The sequence below is a fragment of the Squalius cephalus genome (assembly GCF_949319135.1).
Source record: "Squalius cephalus genome assembly, chromosome: 12".
Lineage (NCBI taxonomy): Eukaryota > Metazoa > Chordata > Actinopteri > Cypriniformes > Leuciscidae > Squalius > Squalius cephalus.
In genome coordinates, this window is record NC_137133.1 from 29601869 (window position 1) to 29621828 (window position 19960).

Consider the following 19960-nt stretch of genomic DNA (forward strand, 5'->3'; position numbering starts at 1 on the left):
TATATAACAATATAATTTTAATAAATGGATGGTAAAAAATATTGACATTCACCAGGCAATGTAGCTAGTGGGCAAAACATTTACAAATTAATTTCCCACCTGCCTGTAATAAAGTGTAATTGATTGAAAATATTGCTGTATTAAAATTTGTTATTATGACATATTGCTCTACACTTACTCTAAGACAGGCCTACACCAAGTTTTTATTCTTATTATTAATACCCAGACCCAGAGTTTATTATTCTAGTTATTAATGATCGTATGGTGCACATTATATTAATTGTAATTTTTAACTTTTAAGGGCAAATTCAATGAGGCTGAGACTGAGTTCATCAAAGCTGGGAAACCCAAGGAGGCTGTGCTAATGTGAGTGAGCTTTCACGCTTTCCTACCTTAGTACACACACAGAGACCACTCAATAGGGTGGATTGCATCGCTTCAGAACTTTTTGTCTGCATAGATTACTGTTAGATTTCTTGCACTCTCTCACACTACAAGCAGTGAGTGACTGGAAGCAGGTGTTGCTGGGATTGAGAGTGTTTGATTCGTAGATCTCATGCAGGAGTTGTGAGCTGGCACTGCTACTGTGGCACAATAATATTGTCACTTCAGTGAAATAAAGATGATCTGATGACTCCAAGAAATCATATTTGTGTTGTTTTCCAATACAAATATCTAAACATCCTTAAACAATAATATAATACTATTATAATATATATATATATATATTATATATTTGGCAAACCACTTTTTGTTCTTGTAAACACAAATATAACAATATTTTGTGAAGCTTATGCTTAAAAAATACATTTCCCAATGGAGAAAGAAAAATTTACTGAGGCGTATTCTCTGAAAACCTTTTTGTTTCATTTTAACCTATTATGCAAGTTATTTTATCTTGTTTTGATGATGTTAAGATATTTTTGTACTGGAAAACAAGACAAAAAGTCTTAACTGAGCTTTGCAGTAAATAAAAAGGCAATAGGTACATGTATTTCATTGCAATTTACTTATAAATTACTTACTTTATAAATTACATTTATTACATTCATAAATTACAAGTGCAACAAAGAATGTGCATATTTTACTAAACTTTGTTCAATTATTTCATTGGTTTTGCACAATAGTCTCAATGTCTTTAATCCAACTACTTCATGATTTATTATGTGGCCATTATATATAAATTGTATCGTTGAATTTCTAAAAAATTTGGTTTGAAATATGGATGACTGTGTCTATTTCTATTGCAGGCACGTCCATAACAAGGACTGGAGTAACGCCCAGAGAGTGGCAGAGGCTCATGATCCGGAAAGTGTGGCAGACATTCTAGTGAGCCAGGCCAAGTTCTGTTTTGACCAGAAGGAATTCCAAAAAGCTGAGGCCTTCCTGCTTAGGGCACAAAGGCCTGAACTGGCTATTAAATACTACAAAGTAAGAGTTCCCAATTCTTAAAACACAATCTGTACTTAGACAACAAAACAAAAGTGTTCTTCATTGTAGAACATCATGGATTTGATGCCTTTTAAAGATACCTTTCTAAACATTTTGAACAAAAAAAATCAGGGTAGCTACTTCCTGAAGTTACCAAAATGTAAAAAAAACCCGGATAATTCACCCAAAAATGTCATTTACTCTCCCTGATTTAGTTTTTTATTTCTGTCAAACACAAAAGGTGATGTTTTATCATTCATTTTCATGATATTTTTATCTGATTGTAAAATTCTAAAAGTTCTGTGAGATATTTTCTTAATACATTATTTATTGTTTTATTTATTTGTTTGATATAAAAAAGATATAAAAATCCCTTTTGTTATGAGCAGCGTATCAGCAAGAATGATAAAGACATTTGTTTTTTATAGAATTAATTGCATTGAAATAACATGTTAAATTGTAATTAAAAAAGAAAAATTTTACCAAAATTATTCCAACTTCACAGGAATAAAGCCAACAACAATAAATGTAATTAATGTAACTTTAGACAAAATGTATCACAATTATATTTTAATAAATAGTTATATTTACACAATTATATTTTAAACAAATGTAAGATTTCTTCTAAGTATGAAAATATTAATATTAAGTTCACACTTTGAAGAATCATATTTTCCTTTTCCAGGATGCTGGGATGTGGACTGATGCAATGCGGATCTGTAAAGACTATTTGCCCAGCAAGCTGAGCCTCCTTCAAAAGGAATATGAGAGTGAGGGCAACTGGTAAAAGAACTCTCTTTTAACTCCTCTACTGTCTGTTTCTTTTCTTTCTGCCTTACTTTCATTTGCGTCTCATTCGCTGTACCAGAAAATCCTCCCTTGTTTGTTGTCCTCCAGAAAGTAGGGCTCTGCAGTTGTGAGGAAAAGCTTGCAGCTCTGAACTACATTCAGATCCTCTTTTCGTTGCTTGGCTTCCCTCCTTTATTAGAACATGGCAGCTTTTTATCCTAAATTAAATCCATAATGAGCAGCTCATTAACGCGCAGCAAATCCGTCTCCACTGATAATTTTCCTATTTTTAATGACTTGTGGGAAAACATCAAAGGCTTCTTCACTGTCTTCCCTGGGAAGAAAAGGAGAAACATTTTGCATAGTCAGTTCAAGGCCCACTCAGCATTAATATAGGCTTCTTGTATCATTAACCTATTTTCAATCAAGAGTCTGAACTTTCTTGCCATGTTGTGTTTTATGATCGACTCAGTTGGTCACATTGTGATCCCAAATGTGTTTTTCTCTTTCCAAAGGCAGAGGTGTAGGATGAGTGTCTCTTTAGGTGTCGTTTCAGCCATGTTGGTTTCCTTTGCCCCTGTCCATTCTGACGAAACCTTATGTAGTATGAGGCAGAAAGTGATACTGGTTGAGTGCTAGACTTCACAGCCGTGAAATTCAATTCATTCCCGGCAGTTTTCATTTCTAAACATTAATGCACACAAAACATGCTGCTAGATTTTTTTTTTAAAGCTGAACGTTTTTCATGTAGCTTTCATGGTCATTAACCGCCATGTCATCTCAAGATTTGAAGCACAGAAGTCTGAAGACCTTTCATAAATAGGGGTTTCAAGTCTTTATTCAAAACACTTGCTTTTCCAGAATAAGAAAAAGCAGTGAGTGTTTTTCTTCTCATGAGTACTACGGCATTAATAGAGATGAAAGGAATGCAGGAAATGTCTAACCAGTCTAGGAGAAATAAGTGTACACTCACCTAAAGGATTATTAGGAACACCTGTTCAATTTCTCATTAATGCAATTATCTAATCAACCAATCACATGGTAGTTGCTTCAATGCATTTAGGGGTGTGGTCCTGGTCAAGACAATCTCCTGAACTCCAAACTGAATGTCAGAATGGGAATGAAAGGTGATTTAAGCAATTTTGAGCGTGGCATGGTTGTTGGTGCCAGACGGGCCGGTCTGAGTATTTCACAATCTGCTCAGTTACTGGGATTTTCACGCACAACCATTTCTAGGGTTTACAAAGAATGGTGTGAAAAAGGAAAAACATCCAGTATGCGGCAGTCCTGTGGGCGAAAATGCCTTGTTGATGCTAGAGGTCAGAGGAGAATGGGCCGACTGATTCAAGCTGATAGAAGAGCAACTTTGACTGAAATAACCACTCGTTACAACCGAGGTATGCAGCAAAGCATTTGTGAAGCCACAACACGCACAACCTTGAGGCGGATGGGCTACAACAGCAGAAGACCCCACCGGGTACCACTCATCTCCACTACAAATAGGAAAAAGACGCTACAATTTGCACGAGCTCACCAAAATTGGACAGTTGAAGACTGGAAAAATGTTGCCTGGTCTGATGAGTCTCCATTTCTGTTGAGACATTCAGATGGTAGAGTCAGAATTTGGCTTAAACAATGAGAACATGGATCCATCATGCCTTGTTACCACTGTGCAGGCTGGTGGTGGTGGTGTAATGGTGTGGGGGATGTTTTCTTGGCACACTTTAGGCCCCTTAGTGCCAATTGGGCATCGTTTAAATGCCACGGCCTACCTGAGCATTGTTTCTGACCATATCCATCCCTTTATGACCACCATGTACCCATCCTCTGATGGCTACTTCCAGCAGGATAATGCAGCATGTCACAAAGCTCGAATCATTTCAAATTGGTTTCTTGAACATGACAATGAGTTCACTGTACTAAAATGGCCCCCACAGTCACCAGATCTCAACCCAATAGAGCATCTTTGGGATGTGGTGGAACGGGAGCTTCGTGCCCTGGATGTGCATCCCACAAATCTCCATCAACTGCAAGATGCTATCCTTTCAATATGGGCCAACATTTCTAAAGAATGCTTTCAGCACCTTGTTGAATCAATGCCACGTAGAATTAAGGCAGTTCTGAAGGCGAAAGGGGGTCAAACACAGTATTAGTATGGTGTTCCTAATAATCCTTTAGGTGAGTGTATATGTGTGTGTTTACAGGGGTGTGGAGGGTATGGTTGAGCAGGCTCAGGAGTGGGAACAGACGGGAGAGTATACCAGAGCTGTGGACTGCTATCTGAAAGTTAAGGACTCATCTAACATGGACTTGCTGATGAAGTGTTGGATGAAGGTGAAGTCCAGACTCAGAGCCACCTGGCAGCAGTCACCATATAATCTAACTTCATAAAGACCTCTGACTTCATGCTTTTTATTAAATATTCATTGTGTTGTAATTTTCTCAATCATTCTATAAAAAAATCCCATATTTTATGAATGTGCCAGCAAGTATGATTAAAGGAATTTTAATTTCAATAGGAATCGGGTTCAGATAGACATTCAAATTTGCTGTGTTGACTAATAGAAAGCAGCTTAGTTTGACAGTGACATTTGTGTGAGCGTTGCTTGCTTCATACATCACTACACTATTGACAATAGACAATTGTGCTTTTTTGCCTGCACCAAAAATGTCACCAAAATGTCACTAATGTGATTGCATCTTACAGTAAGACATTCGTTTTTTATTATTTTGAGAAAAATAGTATTAGTATTATTATTTTTTTACTAATGATACTATTTTGTATATTATTATTTAAAAAAAAATGTTGAAAAGTTAAAACAAAAAACTTGGAATAGAGCCAACAACAATAAATTACAAATTACAAACTACAAAAGACAAAATTGATCACAATTAATTAATATAAATGAAATGTATTAAAATATCATTTTATTTATATATTTGCATATCGTTGCTGTAATGAAATACTCTCTCTAAAAAGTATTCTTATTACTAATTACTTTCTAAATCCCATATCAACCTGACCAGTTGAACAATACAAGGAATAGACATGAAACCACTCTTGTAATTCTTTCAAATAAATAATATTAAATTTCACACATTATTCTTCAACTGACCAAAGTATTACTTTAAAAACATACATTTTATCATAAGACATTTCATTTTGATGTTAAATCCTCTATTGTTTTTATATAGAATTGTTCTATAGTCTGTACAGTATTTAATGCAATTATATCAGAAGTACCTATTATTAAATTAAGGACAAATTCAGAGTAATCCTTTACTTTAATTTTTCAAATGAAGAAATAATTAAATTACAGTAATTAATTACTTGGTAATGCATTACACACAACACTGGCTATGACTCGACAACAAATGCTAGACTTAGACACTCTTCTCTGCTCTTCAAATACATAAAAAAACGGCAATATTATAAAAGCTTTGGTTATTTTGTCAAAGCTGTCTCTGCCTTCTTGAAAGGTTCACAGATGTTTCAATTACCGTGAATTTAAGACTAGACATTGCGTTTTCATCTGCTTCCCTTTTTACTGATTGATCATTTTTGGCATTGAAGTCAGGGTGTGTTGAGTGTTTAGGTTTATTATTTAGCTTGAAGGTCTTGAAAAAAAATGCTTCTATTGAAGCTTCAGCCAAGAAGCTGAACTATAAAAAATGAATCAAACATTGATCTTTTAACCCTAGATCAACTGCAAATTTTCAATTGCCCCGACTGTTGAATGTGTCATCCATTAGAGAGCTGTACTCAATTTCCACGAAATGTCTGTTCATTTAGTGCATTCCTTTTAAAATTAATTGCATATTAACTTTCACTTACCTGCTGTAAGTATGTTTTTAAGCTCCTTAAGAGCTTGACTTTAGTTGCATCTACAGTTTTGCTGAGGTTTTCTCATCTTTTCATGTCCTTTAGGCAGCAGAATTGGCCATTAAATTTTTATCCCATGACAAGGCTGTGGACGTCAGTCAGGTTGTCGGGCCACGGCTGATTCAGCTCAGAAAGTACAGCGAGGTATGTTTGTTTGATTTATTTTTCAGGTATAGAAGCACACTCATTAAATGAAACTCAGCATTGACATTTGTTTTTTATTTTCCTCAAAGAATTTTTAGATGTTTAGAAATACTAAAAAAGCCAAAAATACTACCTTTTTTTAATTCTCAGAAAGTATTGTGTTTTGAGAGAGAAAATGGTGCTTTCAGTGTGCTAGTGTGCCCATGTGTGTGAGTATATATTTAGTGTATATGACACAAAAGCTCACAGACTTAGTCTATTCTTCGGCGTCCTTGAGCCATGGACCTATTGAGGTACAAAATGTTTTTTTTTGTTTTTTTTTCAGGCTGCTGAGCTCTACCTCAACCTGGACCTCATTAAGAACGCCATAGATGCATTCATTGAGGGAGAAGAATGGAACAAAGCCAAAAGAGTGGCCAAGGAGCTCGATCCAAGGTGAGCCCTTAACAGACTGGTCGCCCCTAACAACGCTACAGCCAACAATGTGAGAGGGAGGCAGTGAAATCACTCTCTCGCTGTCAGAAAAATCACTCAGTGCAACAAATGAAGTGCACGACAGCACAAGGCCAGAGACGTGCATATGGCCTTCGCAGTTTATCTCTGACTGTCTTTTATTTAGGCGTGGAAAAATAGATTTAGGAAGCAAGTCTATATGCTTTCCGATTGCTGCATGAGGCTATTCTTAAAGATCAACTGGTAGTATAGAATTGATATTTACGCCTTATTGAGAATACTGTGAATACCTTTAATGAGTTTTAATGACCTTTCCTCTCTTCACAGGCTAGAGGAATATGTGGACAAACGCTACAAAGATCACTTGAAAAATCAAGGCAAAGTTGAATCTGTAAGTTCTTTATATCAGATTAATCTGTCTTTTTGCCACTTTTATTGATAGATATATTAAATACAGGACTTTAAATGATTGGGAGAGAACAAAGGGTCAAGTTTTGGCTGTTTAGCATGGGCCAGCTAGCCTTCTGGTAGATGCTGGAACTACACCATAATGGAGGCAAAAAGCATATGAAGTAGCATCAAACGTAGATAGAAATTAATTTATATATATATATATATATATATATATATATATATATATATATATATATATATATATATATATATATATATATATATGAATATTTTGTTATATTGGTTTGCCAAAGATTGATTTTTATTTTTTTATAAAAGGGCTCATTAAAGCATGGAATTGACTTACAGCTCAGAATAGTTGCTACTTGCCATTGAGATAAATGAGAATGCTACCGGATAGCTTTTTCCAGGTATCGCAGACCTCCTTGGGAGAGCGAGAGGGAACAGGATTGTTAATCGAACTCATGTCGCCCACATGAGCTGCATGGCTCAAAATGTCAGGGAACTGCTAGCTGTCAGAATCCTGTTTAAGTCTGAACATTTTAAATCTATTTCCTAGCAATGGAAGTTGAGGTTAAAGAATGCATTAAATGAGCATAGCACAATACCGCAGACTGCAGCTCCTCCGCTCCGGTACTTCATTGTTTTCAGTTATTGTTGTGAGGGGAGAAAAATGGAGACGATTGGCTTGATTCAATTTAGAATAACAGATATGAGTCACCAAATTGATGTGAGCGCTTGCCTCTCATTGCAATGATTTACTGGCAGTTTAGTTACATTTACTGGTGCTGAATGATGCAGGTCAGGGCTTTTTATTGAAAAGAAAGATAGAATGTTAATGAGGAAACTAGTTAAATGTACATGTACATAATAAAACGTAGCCAATCAAGGAGGTGCTATATCATATACTATAATATTGCGTATGAATGAGAAGAAATGTTTGATTATAGATTAAAGCAATAAGCCACGAGAGGCATGTGTTAAAGGGATATTATTATTATTATTATTATTATTAATGTTAATAATAATAATACTAAATATCACTATTATAATTAACACAATTTTTGATTTTGATATTATTATTATCATTATTATTATTATTATTATTATTATTATTATTAAAATATTTTAAACAAATTGTTTTTAAAATTTGTAGTAATAGGTAATAGTTTCAATTATTTAAAAACTTAATCTGTTCTAATTACTTTCCTTTATTTTTTAAGTCAGTATTATTATTATTATTATTATTATTATTAGTAATAATAATAATAATAATTACAAAAATAATAATAGTCATTATTATAATTAACAATTATTAGTTTTGGTAGCATTTTATTAATGATAATATATATTTATGCATATTATTTACATTTTTATATTATTTGTAATAGTTTTATTTATTTATTAATAGTTTTAATTCAATCTTGATTTGTCCTAACAGTTTTCCTTTATTTTTCAATCAGTTGGTTGGAGTAGATGTGGTGGCTGCCCTGGACATGTATGCTGAGAGAGGACAGTGGGAGAAATGTATTGACACAGCCTCAAAACAGGTGCCAGTTCATCTGTTCTGCCACTCCAGACGTGTTAGTGTGGAGACAAAACGTGCCATCATTTTCACAGAGTATCTGCCTTTCCATTCCTCAACAGAATTTTAAGATCCTGCACAAGTACGTTGCCCTATACGCCACTCACCTGATCAAAGAGGGTGGGGCAGAGAAAGTGCTCGACCTGTACGCCCAGCACGGTGTGCCAGCTTATTCACAGGTACATGCAGTTATGCATGGTAAATCAGTCCGTGTTTTTAAATCCTTTGTCCATCTTTTGTTTTTAAAAAGAAAGCAGAAAGTATTTTCCTTTAAATGTCCCCTCAAACTAAGCATATAGTCTTTTATCTTTCCTCAGCAACATCTTCTTTCCTATCTTGCAGAACTTTAACATTTACAAGCGGATGTTCCTGGAGCTGGTGAGCCTAAGGGACCGGGATTGTGCAGAAGCTTATCGGATGTGGGCCGATCTGAGGGACGTCCTTTTACTGCTGGTAAGCTCCGGGTTACTATGGCAGCTTACACTTGGGAGATTTAGTCTGTATTGATTCTATATTCAAGTGGGAAATAGTGAATCTTACGGTGTCTCTGTGCTGTGCAGTGTGAAAACCTGACCAAGTCTTCAGAAGCTAATTCTCCAGCCCATGAGGAGTTTGAGCAGATGCTGCTGGTTGCTCACTATTACGCCACCCGCTCTGCAGCCCAAGGCATTGACCAGCTGGTGTGTACATACTTCAAGATGATCTTTATTATGTGCAAACAGTATTGTATATGCATTTTGATACCACTTAAACTCTTTTTATTAACTACTGTTCAAAAGTTTGGGGTCTGTAAGATTTTTTTAAATGATATTAATACTTTTTTCCACATGAATGCATTAAATTGATCAGAAGTGACAGTAAAGACGTATAATGTTACAAAACATTTACTTTTCAAATAAATGCTTGCCATTTCAACTTTCTATTCATCAAAGAATCCTGATAAAATGAATCACAATATACACAAAAACATTAAGCAGCGCAACTGTTACACAAAATTGATAATAATAAGAAATGTTTCTTGAGCAGCAAATCAGCATATTATAATGATTTCTAGAAGGATCATGTGACACACTGAAGACTGGAGTAATGATGCTGAAAATTCATCTTTGCCATCACAGGAATAAATTACATATTAAATTATATTAAAATAGAACATATTTCAAATTGTAATGATATTTCAGAATATATGTTTTTTACTGTTCTGATCAAATAAATGCATAAGGACTTCTTTCAAAAACATTAAAAAATCATTTGAACGGTAGAAATTTGAATTTCTCTGGTCTTGTTGCGCATGATCATCAGTGCTTGTTATTCTAGAGAAAAAAAAATGTTTTCCTAATCATTCATCAAAAAATTGCATCAACTTTTCTGCTAATGTAAAAATGGCCATAGGAATAGGAACAATATTAACCAATAATATCATAGCCTATTTTTCACATCCAATCGAATGGCAATGGATAAAATAAAGCCTGTCTCACATTATTTTATTTAGAAAAATGTTAAACATTCAAAGCACTTCTCTTTTATGTTATCTGTGTCAATGTAATTGCATACATGTTTACTTGTCTACAGAGTTCTGTGGCGGCCAAGTTGTCCGTCTCTCTCCTGAGGCACACCGAGCTCTTTCCAGCTGACAAGGCCTTTTATGAGGCTGGCCTGGCTGCCAAGGTGAGCGCACAGTGAGCCCAGCTCCAAACACACAGTCACATAGCTGCTTCAACTATTCATGTGACACAGGAGGGCAGCTAAGAGCCCTGGGAAATGGGCTTAATTCTCCTCTGTTCGCTCCAGTAATTTAATTCGCAGAGCAGTTCGAGTTGCCTCGCGTTCTGAAGACGAAGCAGCAATGTGTCATTTTTCTGGAGTTTATTAAATATTTCTTAAACTTTTCATTTTTAATTTGAGCTGTTTCAGTTCTGCGTGTCACTGATGAATATTTCTCATGCAGGCTGTGGGATGGGAGAACATGGCTTTTATCTTCCTCAACCGCTTCTTGGATTTGGCTGATGTAAGTAAAAGACTTTTGCTTGTGTGTGCAGTCTGATGAGTATCTTTCAAATGAGACAGTGACAGAGAACGCAAACCATCAGTTGTGCCACCAACCTTTTAGTTGGAATGAAACAAACTTAAACTCTACAGACCGCTTGCAGAAGGTAGCTTTCTTGCTGCCCCAGTTATTCAATGAAAGGTGTTCCAAAGATTAGGGCAAGTAAGGGGCATTTTTAGATCCAGTCTCCACCGGAGCAGCTCCCGTCAGTTTTGAGTTCTACGTGCGACTCAAATGCTCCTCTCTCCACCCAGATATAAAAGCTGCTTTAGGTTAATGAAGATTTGATGGATGAACTTGTGGCTCGATTGAACTCTTATTGTGTCAAAAGTGATAAGATTTTTCTGTTTTATGGACGTCGCCATCTTTGATATTACTTTGGTCACTGTCGCTTTGGTTACTGGTAAGACAGGCTTGACACCCGTCGCACATTCGTACAGACAGTATTCGAGATGCTGCTGTAAGTTGCTGTGTGAACGGGACATTGCGAGACTCAAACCTGCGGTTGTCAATCCCCAAAAAAACGTACGTTCAAAAATCCCTGTGAACATATAATGTTACAAAAGATTTATATTTCAAATAAATGCTGTTCTTTTGAACTTTCTATTCATCAAAGAATCTTGGGAAAAAATGTATCACAGTTTCCACAAAAAGAATATTTTTTTCAGTATTAATAATAAAAAGAAATGTTTCTTGAGCAGCAGATCAGCATATTAGAATGATTTCTGAAGGATCATGTGACACTGAAGACTGGAGTAATGATGCTGAAAATTCAGCTTTGCCATCACAGAAATAAATTACATTATTATAAAATATATTATTTCACAGTAGTTATGTTTTTACTATATTTTTCATTAAATAAATGCAAATGAGCATACATGATTTATTTTCAAAAATATCCCAAACTTTTAAACAGTTGTGTCATTTAATTTCTGTAATTTTTCTAAATTTCCAGGGCATCGACGAGGGCACATTGGATGCTTTAGATCACACAGACTTCCAGGATACAGATATTCCATTTGAGGTCCCCGTACCTTCGAAGCTGCACGTGACCGTAAGCCTTCGCCACGAAAACTGCACCACTGCTAGTGTTTTTTGTTTTGTTTTTTTTACTCTTTGAGCAAACTCTTTCCATTGGCTGTGTTCTAGGTGGAAAAGAGGGAGGAGATTAGGGAATGGGTTCTGACTGTGTCCATGGACCAGCGGGTGGAGCAGGTGCTGCCGAAGGATGAGAGGGGCACATATGAAGCCTCCCTAGTGGCTGCCGGCACTGGCATCCGGTCCCTACCTTGTGTCGTCACAGGTGAGGCAGTCTGCACAAAAGACGGTCCAATGTGTGCAGGGACACTTGGATCAATGTTTCCTTTAAATGGCTTGTAAACTGGCTCGTTTAAAGGGATAATTCACCCCAAAATTAAAGTTTTGTCATCTTGTATTCATCCTCATGTCAATCCAAAACTGTGTCTTTGGAACTCAGAAGAAGAGACATTTCTTTTGTGTGTTTTGTCCATATAATGACTGTTGTTTTAGACCCCTTTAACTTTCATTGTATGGACAAAAACAGCTGAAACATTCTTCAAAAAAAATTGAGGGTGAGTAAATGATAGATTTTTCATTTTTGGTTGAACTATCCCTTTAAAGAAGCTCTAAAGGGCTCATTTTAAGAGTAGAATTATACATCTAACATGAAAGTTTCTTAATTTTTCTTCTTTTTCTTTGGAACACAGGTTACCCTGTCCTGCGCAACAAAATTGAGTTCAAAAGACCAGGGATGGCAGCAAATAAAGATGACTGGAATAAATTCTTGATGGCTACAAAGGTACAAATTAGTCATTGTTACCTTTGAGCTTTCACAATTAGTCTTCAATCACACTGCAATCGTTTGAAATTATAATTAATATGCTCTCTTGATCAAAAGTTAACTCTCAGGACTGAATTTATCAGCATGTGTTGTGTTGAAGTAAATGTAAATGCTCTCTTTCGATGTATTTCATCATCATTTTTTTTTTTTTTTTAATCCTTGTGGGTGCATTTACAATTTTTGCACTACTTCACTGTTTTTTCCCCACCCATCCTGCCTAGGGTCGCCTGTGGTGCTTTGATCATGATTGGTTGTTTTTGTTTCACCCTTCAGACCACTCACAGTCCAGAATGTCAAGATGTGCTGAAATTTATCACACAGTGGTGTGGAGGTCTCCCGTCAGCTGGATATTCCTTCCACTAAGATCGGGGAAGGTGCACACTATCTATTTCTCTATCTGTCATCATCCTGTTCTTCACTTCCTTGCATTCGCCTCTCGGCTGTTCTGCTCAAACATTTAATCAGCCTTTTTCATTCTCTTATCCAAAGGCAATATTCACTTCTTAAATATATATATATTTAAAGTATCATAAGGTCAGTGCCTGAAGGTCATTTAATGTGTGTTTAATTTGCTTGACTACAGAAAGCCTTTGAAATGTCTTCATTTGAATATCTGTAACTATTATACATATTCCACTAGTTCATATGAGTTGGATATTTTGATATTTAAACACGAAATAAATAACAAAATATATTATAAAGATTGTCAGTGTTCTCATGGACGTTTGTATGAAGAGATTTTAAATTAATATTCAAGTGAAATAAAAATAACATTGTCCATATTTTATGAATCAGAATTATTGTTGAAACTGTTATGTGTGATAACATTTCTAAGCTTTCTGAATATATTATTTCCAAACTAATAACTTATCAGTGGCATTCACTAGTGTATTTACATTTAATGTGTAATGATCAGCTGGTTTATGATAATTAATAGTCACCTGTCAAACAATGCCACCTTGTGGACACCATAAGGTGTTGGGGTGAGAGAGGACACACTCACACTCCCTCACATTCGTGGCCTGGTACAATTTCAGTTCTCATGATGTAATAATGTGGAGCATTCCTTCTTATTTCGAGCCAGATCTTTGTTTTATAAAAACGCATTAAACCTCGAGGTATATTTATACTACGAATATTTATTTATTTATTTATTTAAAAAGAAAGCACAAAAGAAATTAGTGGACTTGTGTGTGGGTTTGATTTCAGTTTCTCCCTATTATATAACTTAATGGATCATTACACTGATGGTGCTTAGTTGCATCGTTGTATAAAAAGACAGAAAAGAAGAACTGCCACAAAGGAACGATTTATGGGGGTCAGACCCTCTAAACATGCACTAGAAACGTAAAAAAATTGGGAGTCATGGTTAAAGAACATATGCCTACTTCTCTCTCTCTCTCTCTCTTAGATTACAAGGCGCGTGTCTTTGCCTGCAAACGCGTTTTACGATAAAGCATCACACGTAATGTCATTATGCATCTCTTTTTTATAGGCCTACAGCACAAGCTTTAGTTATGGTATATATATAAATGCCTATATTATAGCCTACCGATAGTGGCGCGAAATGACAATTTGCATTGTGCCAGACAAACCTCGACAGAGTTTGCTTTAAAATATTTTAATCATTAAGCAGGTGTTTTAAATTCTTTAAAACTCGAATTCATTTAAAATAGTTGTATAATTTGCACCCAGGACAAGTCGTTTTTATTCGTCACAAGCGTAGTCTTACCTGACAGTTTCGCTCATCTCATTAATTAACATAGCTCTGTATTTGGTCATAACAGTCCACGTTTTCCAACATTATTCCAGCGTTATATTTCCTTGATTTGTAATTTTCAATGTTGTTTTTCTACTCTAATACATTAAATCCACCCATGCAAATTCCAATGAAACAACTTCCTTTTGTGTCTCACTGCTACTGTGTCCCCGCGTCCTTCAAGAATCAACATTTACAAAAATTACCAACTCCCTGATTGAAGCACAGGGGCAGCTGTGTGAATTGAATCTGCGACCTAAATATTCCTTTGATGAAATATGCTAATGTAGGCTACACCTCTGCCTAATGAGGTTGATCTGACATTATGCAGTGTCCTTAAATACCCTTTAAAGGATATAGCATTTTCGACAAGGCCGCACACGGTTCGCTTCTTCGTTGCTAAAAGGCGGAAAATTCTGTGTTGTGCATAATTCCTCACTTTTTCTGCTGCGATGTCTTTGGCCATTTTAGTGCCGTGGTTCGAGGTTACTAACTGCCCTTGTGCACTTATTTCTTTTTCCTGAACCTTTGAAACGAAAACTCCAGCCGTAATGCACGTGTGGCTTATAAAATTGCATCTTGATTATCTCCATTTATTGGCTTGAATTGCCTGAACGCTTAATCTAAGCGTTCGAATGGTTGCATTCTAGAACATACAGGAAGAAGGCCTGCACGCTCTATAGTATTCTGAGGTGAATTGGGAGTTTAAATAATACTTAAACCTCTAACGGAAATGATACATTACGTTAAGCTTGATTAGTAGCCTCGTGGACGAAAATCATTACACGACAATTCGACTGGTATAGCCTAAATTCAAATTATTATGACGCAACAAAAGCATTTTTTCTTTGATATTTTTGATTGGCGGATATATAGCTATACGCGTTTACCTAATATAATAGTTTCAGTTACCCATTTAATCATAAAAATGATTTGGCAAAAGCCTATAGGCCCACATTTTCAAAAGCAACCATTCGCTATTGATAGATGACCTTGAAAAAGAGGTTCGCGTTAGGGTAGTCTAAAGATGAAACACTGTGTAGGATGTATCTCTAAAAATGAACATTTCATATGAAGTGAAGATGAAATATTATGTCAGGAGCTGTAATTAATGGCATGTTTAAGGCGCCATAATGTGAAATATTTCCATTATCAAACCGGAATGACCATACACTTTAAAATAAAGGTTCTTCAATGGTCCTCTTAAATTCAGCAAAGAACCATCAAGAACATGTTTGCTGTTCTTGCTGGTTCTTTAAAACGTTCTTGGTGTTGCGTTATGATTCTTCAGATCAGTGTTTTGATTGCTGGATTAAAGCAAACGTAGGCTAAATAACATTTTCTAGAACTGATAAAAGGTATATTCTAAAAAAAATATTCTATGGAATCAGGCAGTAATGCCCCTTTGATTCTATCTTTTCGACGCCAGATAAAATGTTGATTTTGTAAATTGTGAACGTCATTGTGAATTTATATGAAATATCGCTTAAAATGCAGTTAAAAATCTGTTAAATTACACATAGGCCTATAACTCGCGGCCTGCATCGTAATTACTGAGCATCATTAGCGTCCATATTTTTTTGTGTGTAAATTTTGTAAAAAGTGTCAGTCACAAAAAGTCAGAGATAAAAAGTGAATAAATAATAATATTAGTGAATAAGTAATAAATCGAAACACAAAGTGGCAAATATTGCGTGAAAAGAAGAAATTAATATCTGCTTTGTGAATATGAGATTTTATTGACAAACTAAAATGATTTACAGTATCAAGGATACAATACAAACGTACATGCGTAATGTTTTCTGTGCCTTTAGAATGAGGACACATGACAAGTGCCACTTTGAGGACCCACTGCTGTCAGAAATTCAAGAAATCCGGAACGGTTCGTGATGTGTTCTGCTTAAACTGATTGTCATTTAAGGCCTCACAACTTTTCTAACCATATTATTCTTCATCTTCTCCCGAAGACATAGTGTCCCATATACATGTCTGCAAATGAGACTACTGTATGTGGCGTTTCTAGATTTTAAAAGCGCCCTCTAAATAGACAAATAACAAAAGGACGTTTCATCAGACCTCAAGGTTAACTGTTAGTGTTTTGAACTCGCCATAATGACACTTTATAATATTCAAGGATACGCACTTTTGCGCAGCACAAAATTATGGAAGAACGCAATGAAATATTAAAGCTCAGTTTGGCCGCATTGATGCGTCGGTTCGCCTCCACACAAGCTCTCTCTCTCTCTCTCGCAAAAAAACCGAGCGAAAGAAAATAAGAACTGTCATGCATCGCAAGCACGGACTAACTCGTGCAGTTTTTAAAAGCATTCATCGATGATATTTGCCATCTCTCTTGGCATTCACCGCGTGCCTTAATTGTATGGACATTTAAATCAAGGTCCGCTGTGAACACGAAGAAAAGCAGGCCTGTTTTCAACCACAATGTTGAGAATCGCACAACTAGCTACAGTATATCCCATGCAGCAACGATGTTGCACCAAAATGTCTACGTCCTCCTCCGACTGGTGTAGCATCAGCATCAGCATCCAACATTGCACAGAGCATCATGCATTCTTATGGCATCTGTGCATCAACACACACATAATAATTCAAACAAGCGTTCCCAGTTATTACATTACCTATTTTTTTTTCGAATGGCACGAGTGCGTTATCTCCACAGGACGGTGCGCATCTCTCCATCATGTGTTGGTGCAACATAAGGCCCGAGTGATGGCAATAAAAAGAAGGCGCTCAGTGGCGTGCTGCATGCAGTTGGTCCCTTGCTCAACTCCCATGAGATGTAAAAAATAGTAGAGGGCCCATCTGGCTCCTCACCAGCTTTGTCAAGTCTTGCATACGCTAAAATGCTAATGACCTAGATAGCTCATGCAAAATGCAGCAGAGGTAAGAAAGAAGGGGGAATCTGTGGGACTAGAGACACCGCCGCCTCGTGTGGGGGGTCGGGCGGGGTATATGTTAGAAGGTGGGGGCAGTTGAAAGCACCTGCATCAGGAGGGGGTAAACTAAATATTGGGGGGAAAAGTGGAGGGGACCATTTGTCAAAAGCCGACCTTGCACCATATACACCGAAAGGAAAATTCCCCGCAAATTGGATTTTAATTAGGCGATCCATTCAGTCTGAAAATCAAAGAACCTATTAATATAGCCTGACATATATTGATACAGTGGCACCCTCAATGCATTTACAGTCTGCTGTCATATGAGCTATAAGAAGGAAAAAAGAAACATGCTTTAGTAAAACAGACGCAGTTGATTGACATTAACAATTTGTTTGAAAAAAATAACATCGCACATCGATTTCATCAAAACTTACACAAATACACCTTGCGAAGCAGGACATAAATAACAGGTTTTTATCCCTCGAGATAATAATTGTCCATATATCCAGTTTGGGGAAATGTCCACAAGGCAGTCGGTGCAGAGGAGCGTCGTTCAAAAAAAAAAAAAAATCATCAAATGTTCCGCACGCTTTTGCGCACCTTGATGCTGTTGGATGCGACATAAATCATTCCCGATTACAGTGTTGCATCACTCGAATTTCTTCATGATAAACGAAAAAAGGAAAGCAGAAAAATGCATGTTAGAAGCAAATAGCCAGAGCAGAAGGCTTCGGTGCTCGTAAGCAGAGTCGGTCATCATGTGAAATGGTGTGATGCAGAGCGCGATCTGACAGAGAGGAGGAGAGTAGCCCAGTTTATCACACACACTGAAGCTCTCCGTCCTGCTCCTCTGTTCCCTTCCCTTCAGAGAGGATTATACTCTGGTGGAAAGAGGTGGCATCTGTCGGCTTACTAAACATTAGCCGTTTGGAAAATAGTTTCTGCACTTTTCATGATGCACATGCGTCGTCGTCGTGTATCCTAAACAATGCACTTTTCTTTTTATGCACATTTTTTGTGACGTTTGAGTGCACGATTTACTGGTTTATAATATGAATAACAACAAAAACACGTTTTTATTTTAAGTTTGATTCGATTTTTTATTATTCTAATCTTAATACAAATATGTAATGCAATGCGTATTGGCGAATAAACCACAAGCCTCTTGAAGAAATAAGGTCATCGTGCGCCATAACACCATTGACTGTTAGTTCTTCGATGTAAACAATTTCACGTGAAATAAATATTTTGTTAACACCGCGATACACCCTTTGAAAGTATTAGTTCATCAAAGTGTGTCCAAAAATGAAGGCCGACTCCATATGGCCTGTCATCTGCGCGTTCAGTCCCATCCCCCACACACGCTCATCCCTCATGCCGCATTGATTTATTGTCGAACACTGATTTATCTTCATCCTTTCCTCATTTTATTGGTACATGAAAACGTTTACACCGACTCCATCACTGATAGTTCTCATTTGGTTAGTGATGTAAACCAGTCACCTACAACAGCGTGTCTTGTTTATTATGCAGGCCTGTATTTCACTATACGAGTAGTTCTATCTATCTATCTATCTATCTATCTATCTATCTATCTATCTATCTATCTATCTATCTATCTATCTATCTATCTATCTATCTATCTATCTATCTATCTATCTATCTTCTCATATGTGAATTATCCATGCACTTTGCAGTATTCCACCTATTGCATGTATTGTGAGGGTTAGTATCCGCCCCTGCTCTTGCTTTGAGGTCAGCAGAGGTCTCCTGATCCTCTCTTGTGTTGCAGTTTTGAGGACTGTCGTCTGCCGCACGCGTGCGTCTCCAACAAACACATTCGACACGCAGTGAACTCCAGATGGTAAAGCTTTTCAATCCACCCTTATGCTGACGACACATGGATAAAGACACTGTCTCTGAGTGCTCGCAGACAGACGACACCTTCAAGGGCCCGGGAATATCATCTCAAACAAAGAAATGTCTACTCAGTGTTGTTTTTGTGTTATGATATTAGATTATTTTGCTAGGCTACCTTTCTATCAGCTTATTAATAAATCCTAAATTGACATAAAGTGATCATGTAAAAGATATGTAACTCATTTTCTACAAAAAACACTTACCTATAGGCAGGGGTGCACATACGTTTTTCAGTCATGGTTCTCATGAGAGCACCTGGAGATTTGGTTTGGTGCTCACACAAAGTGTGACCCATTAAATATAATAATAATAATAATAATAATTAAAAAAATATTACTGCGTTTATTTTTTTTTTAATAAACAAAATAATAAAGTGTGATAATACTATTATGTATATATTTCAAATTGGTATTAAAGAAAAATACAATTATTTTATAGTAGGCCTACACGTTAAAACGTTGGGTTATTTGTTTAACCCAACCGTTGGGTTACACATATTGGGTCAATATGTTGGGTTATTTTGTATACACTTCAAAAATACAATGCTAATATTTACATTTTCATTTTTTCAAATATGAATTTTCAACATTTTCAAATCTAAAATCAGCAAGCTTTTATTTTGGCGGGTTGCCAGGAAGTAAGTAGGCTACTTGAGTAACGTTACTGGTTTTAGCACTGCCGAAGCGCTGGAGCAGTGAATGTCACAATTTTTGCGTTTTGCTCTGAAACTGACAGATTTATGCATTCAGTTCAAATGGAAATCTTATGCAGTAT

General features: G+C 36.3%; 1 protein-coding gene across 2 annotated transcripts in view; it reads left to right on the forward strand.

Annotated features, from left to right (window-relative positions):
• The window catches only part of ift172 (intraflagellar transport 172), a 37799-nt gene extending 18461 nt beyond the window's left edge, over window positions 1-19338 (forward strand). Inside the window, exons 32-49 of one of the 2 annotated variants that reach the window (XM_079887876.1) lie at window positions 302-366; window positions 1251-1431; window positions 2117-2214; window positions 4425-4554; window positions 6149-6247; window positions 6573-6682; window positions 7028-7091; window positions 8578-8664; window positions 8762-8878; window positions 9042-9152; window positions 9260-9379; window positions 10272-10367; window positions 10648-10707; window positions 11702-11800; window positions 11896-12049; window positions 12474-12565; window positions 12881-12981; window positions 19059-19338. In XM_079887876.1, the coding sequence (XP_079744002.1) occupies window positions 302-366; window positions 1251-1431; window positions 2117-2214; window positions 4425-4554; window positions 6149-6247; window positions 6573-6682; window positions 7028-7091; window positions 8578-8664; window positions 8762-8878; window positions 9042-9152; window positions 9260-9379; window positions 10272-10367; window positions 10648-10707; window positions 11702-11800; window positions 11896-12049; window positions 12474-12565; window positions 12881-12970 (1773 nt within the window). In that variant the 3' untranslated portion in view covers window positions 12971-12981; window positions 19059-19338. Of the gene's footprint in view, window positions 1-301; window positions 367-1250; window positions 1432-2116; window positions 2215-4424; window positions 4555-6148; window positions 6248-6572; window positions 6683-7027; window positions 7092-8577; window positions 8665-8761; window positions 8879-9041; window positions 9153-9259; window positions 9380-10271; window positions 10368-10647; window positions 10708-11701; window positions 11801-11895; window positions 12050-12473; window positions 12566-12880; window positions 13738-19058 lie in introns of those variants that run through there. The other variant, XM_079887875.1, reaches the window with a different exon arrangement.
• Window positions 19339-19960: the final 622 nt, after the last annotated feature.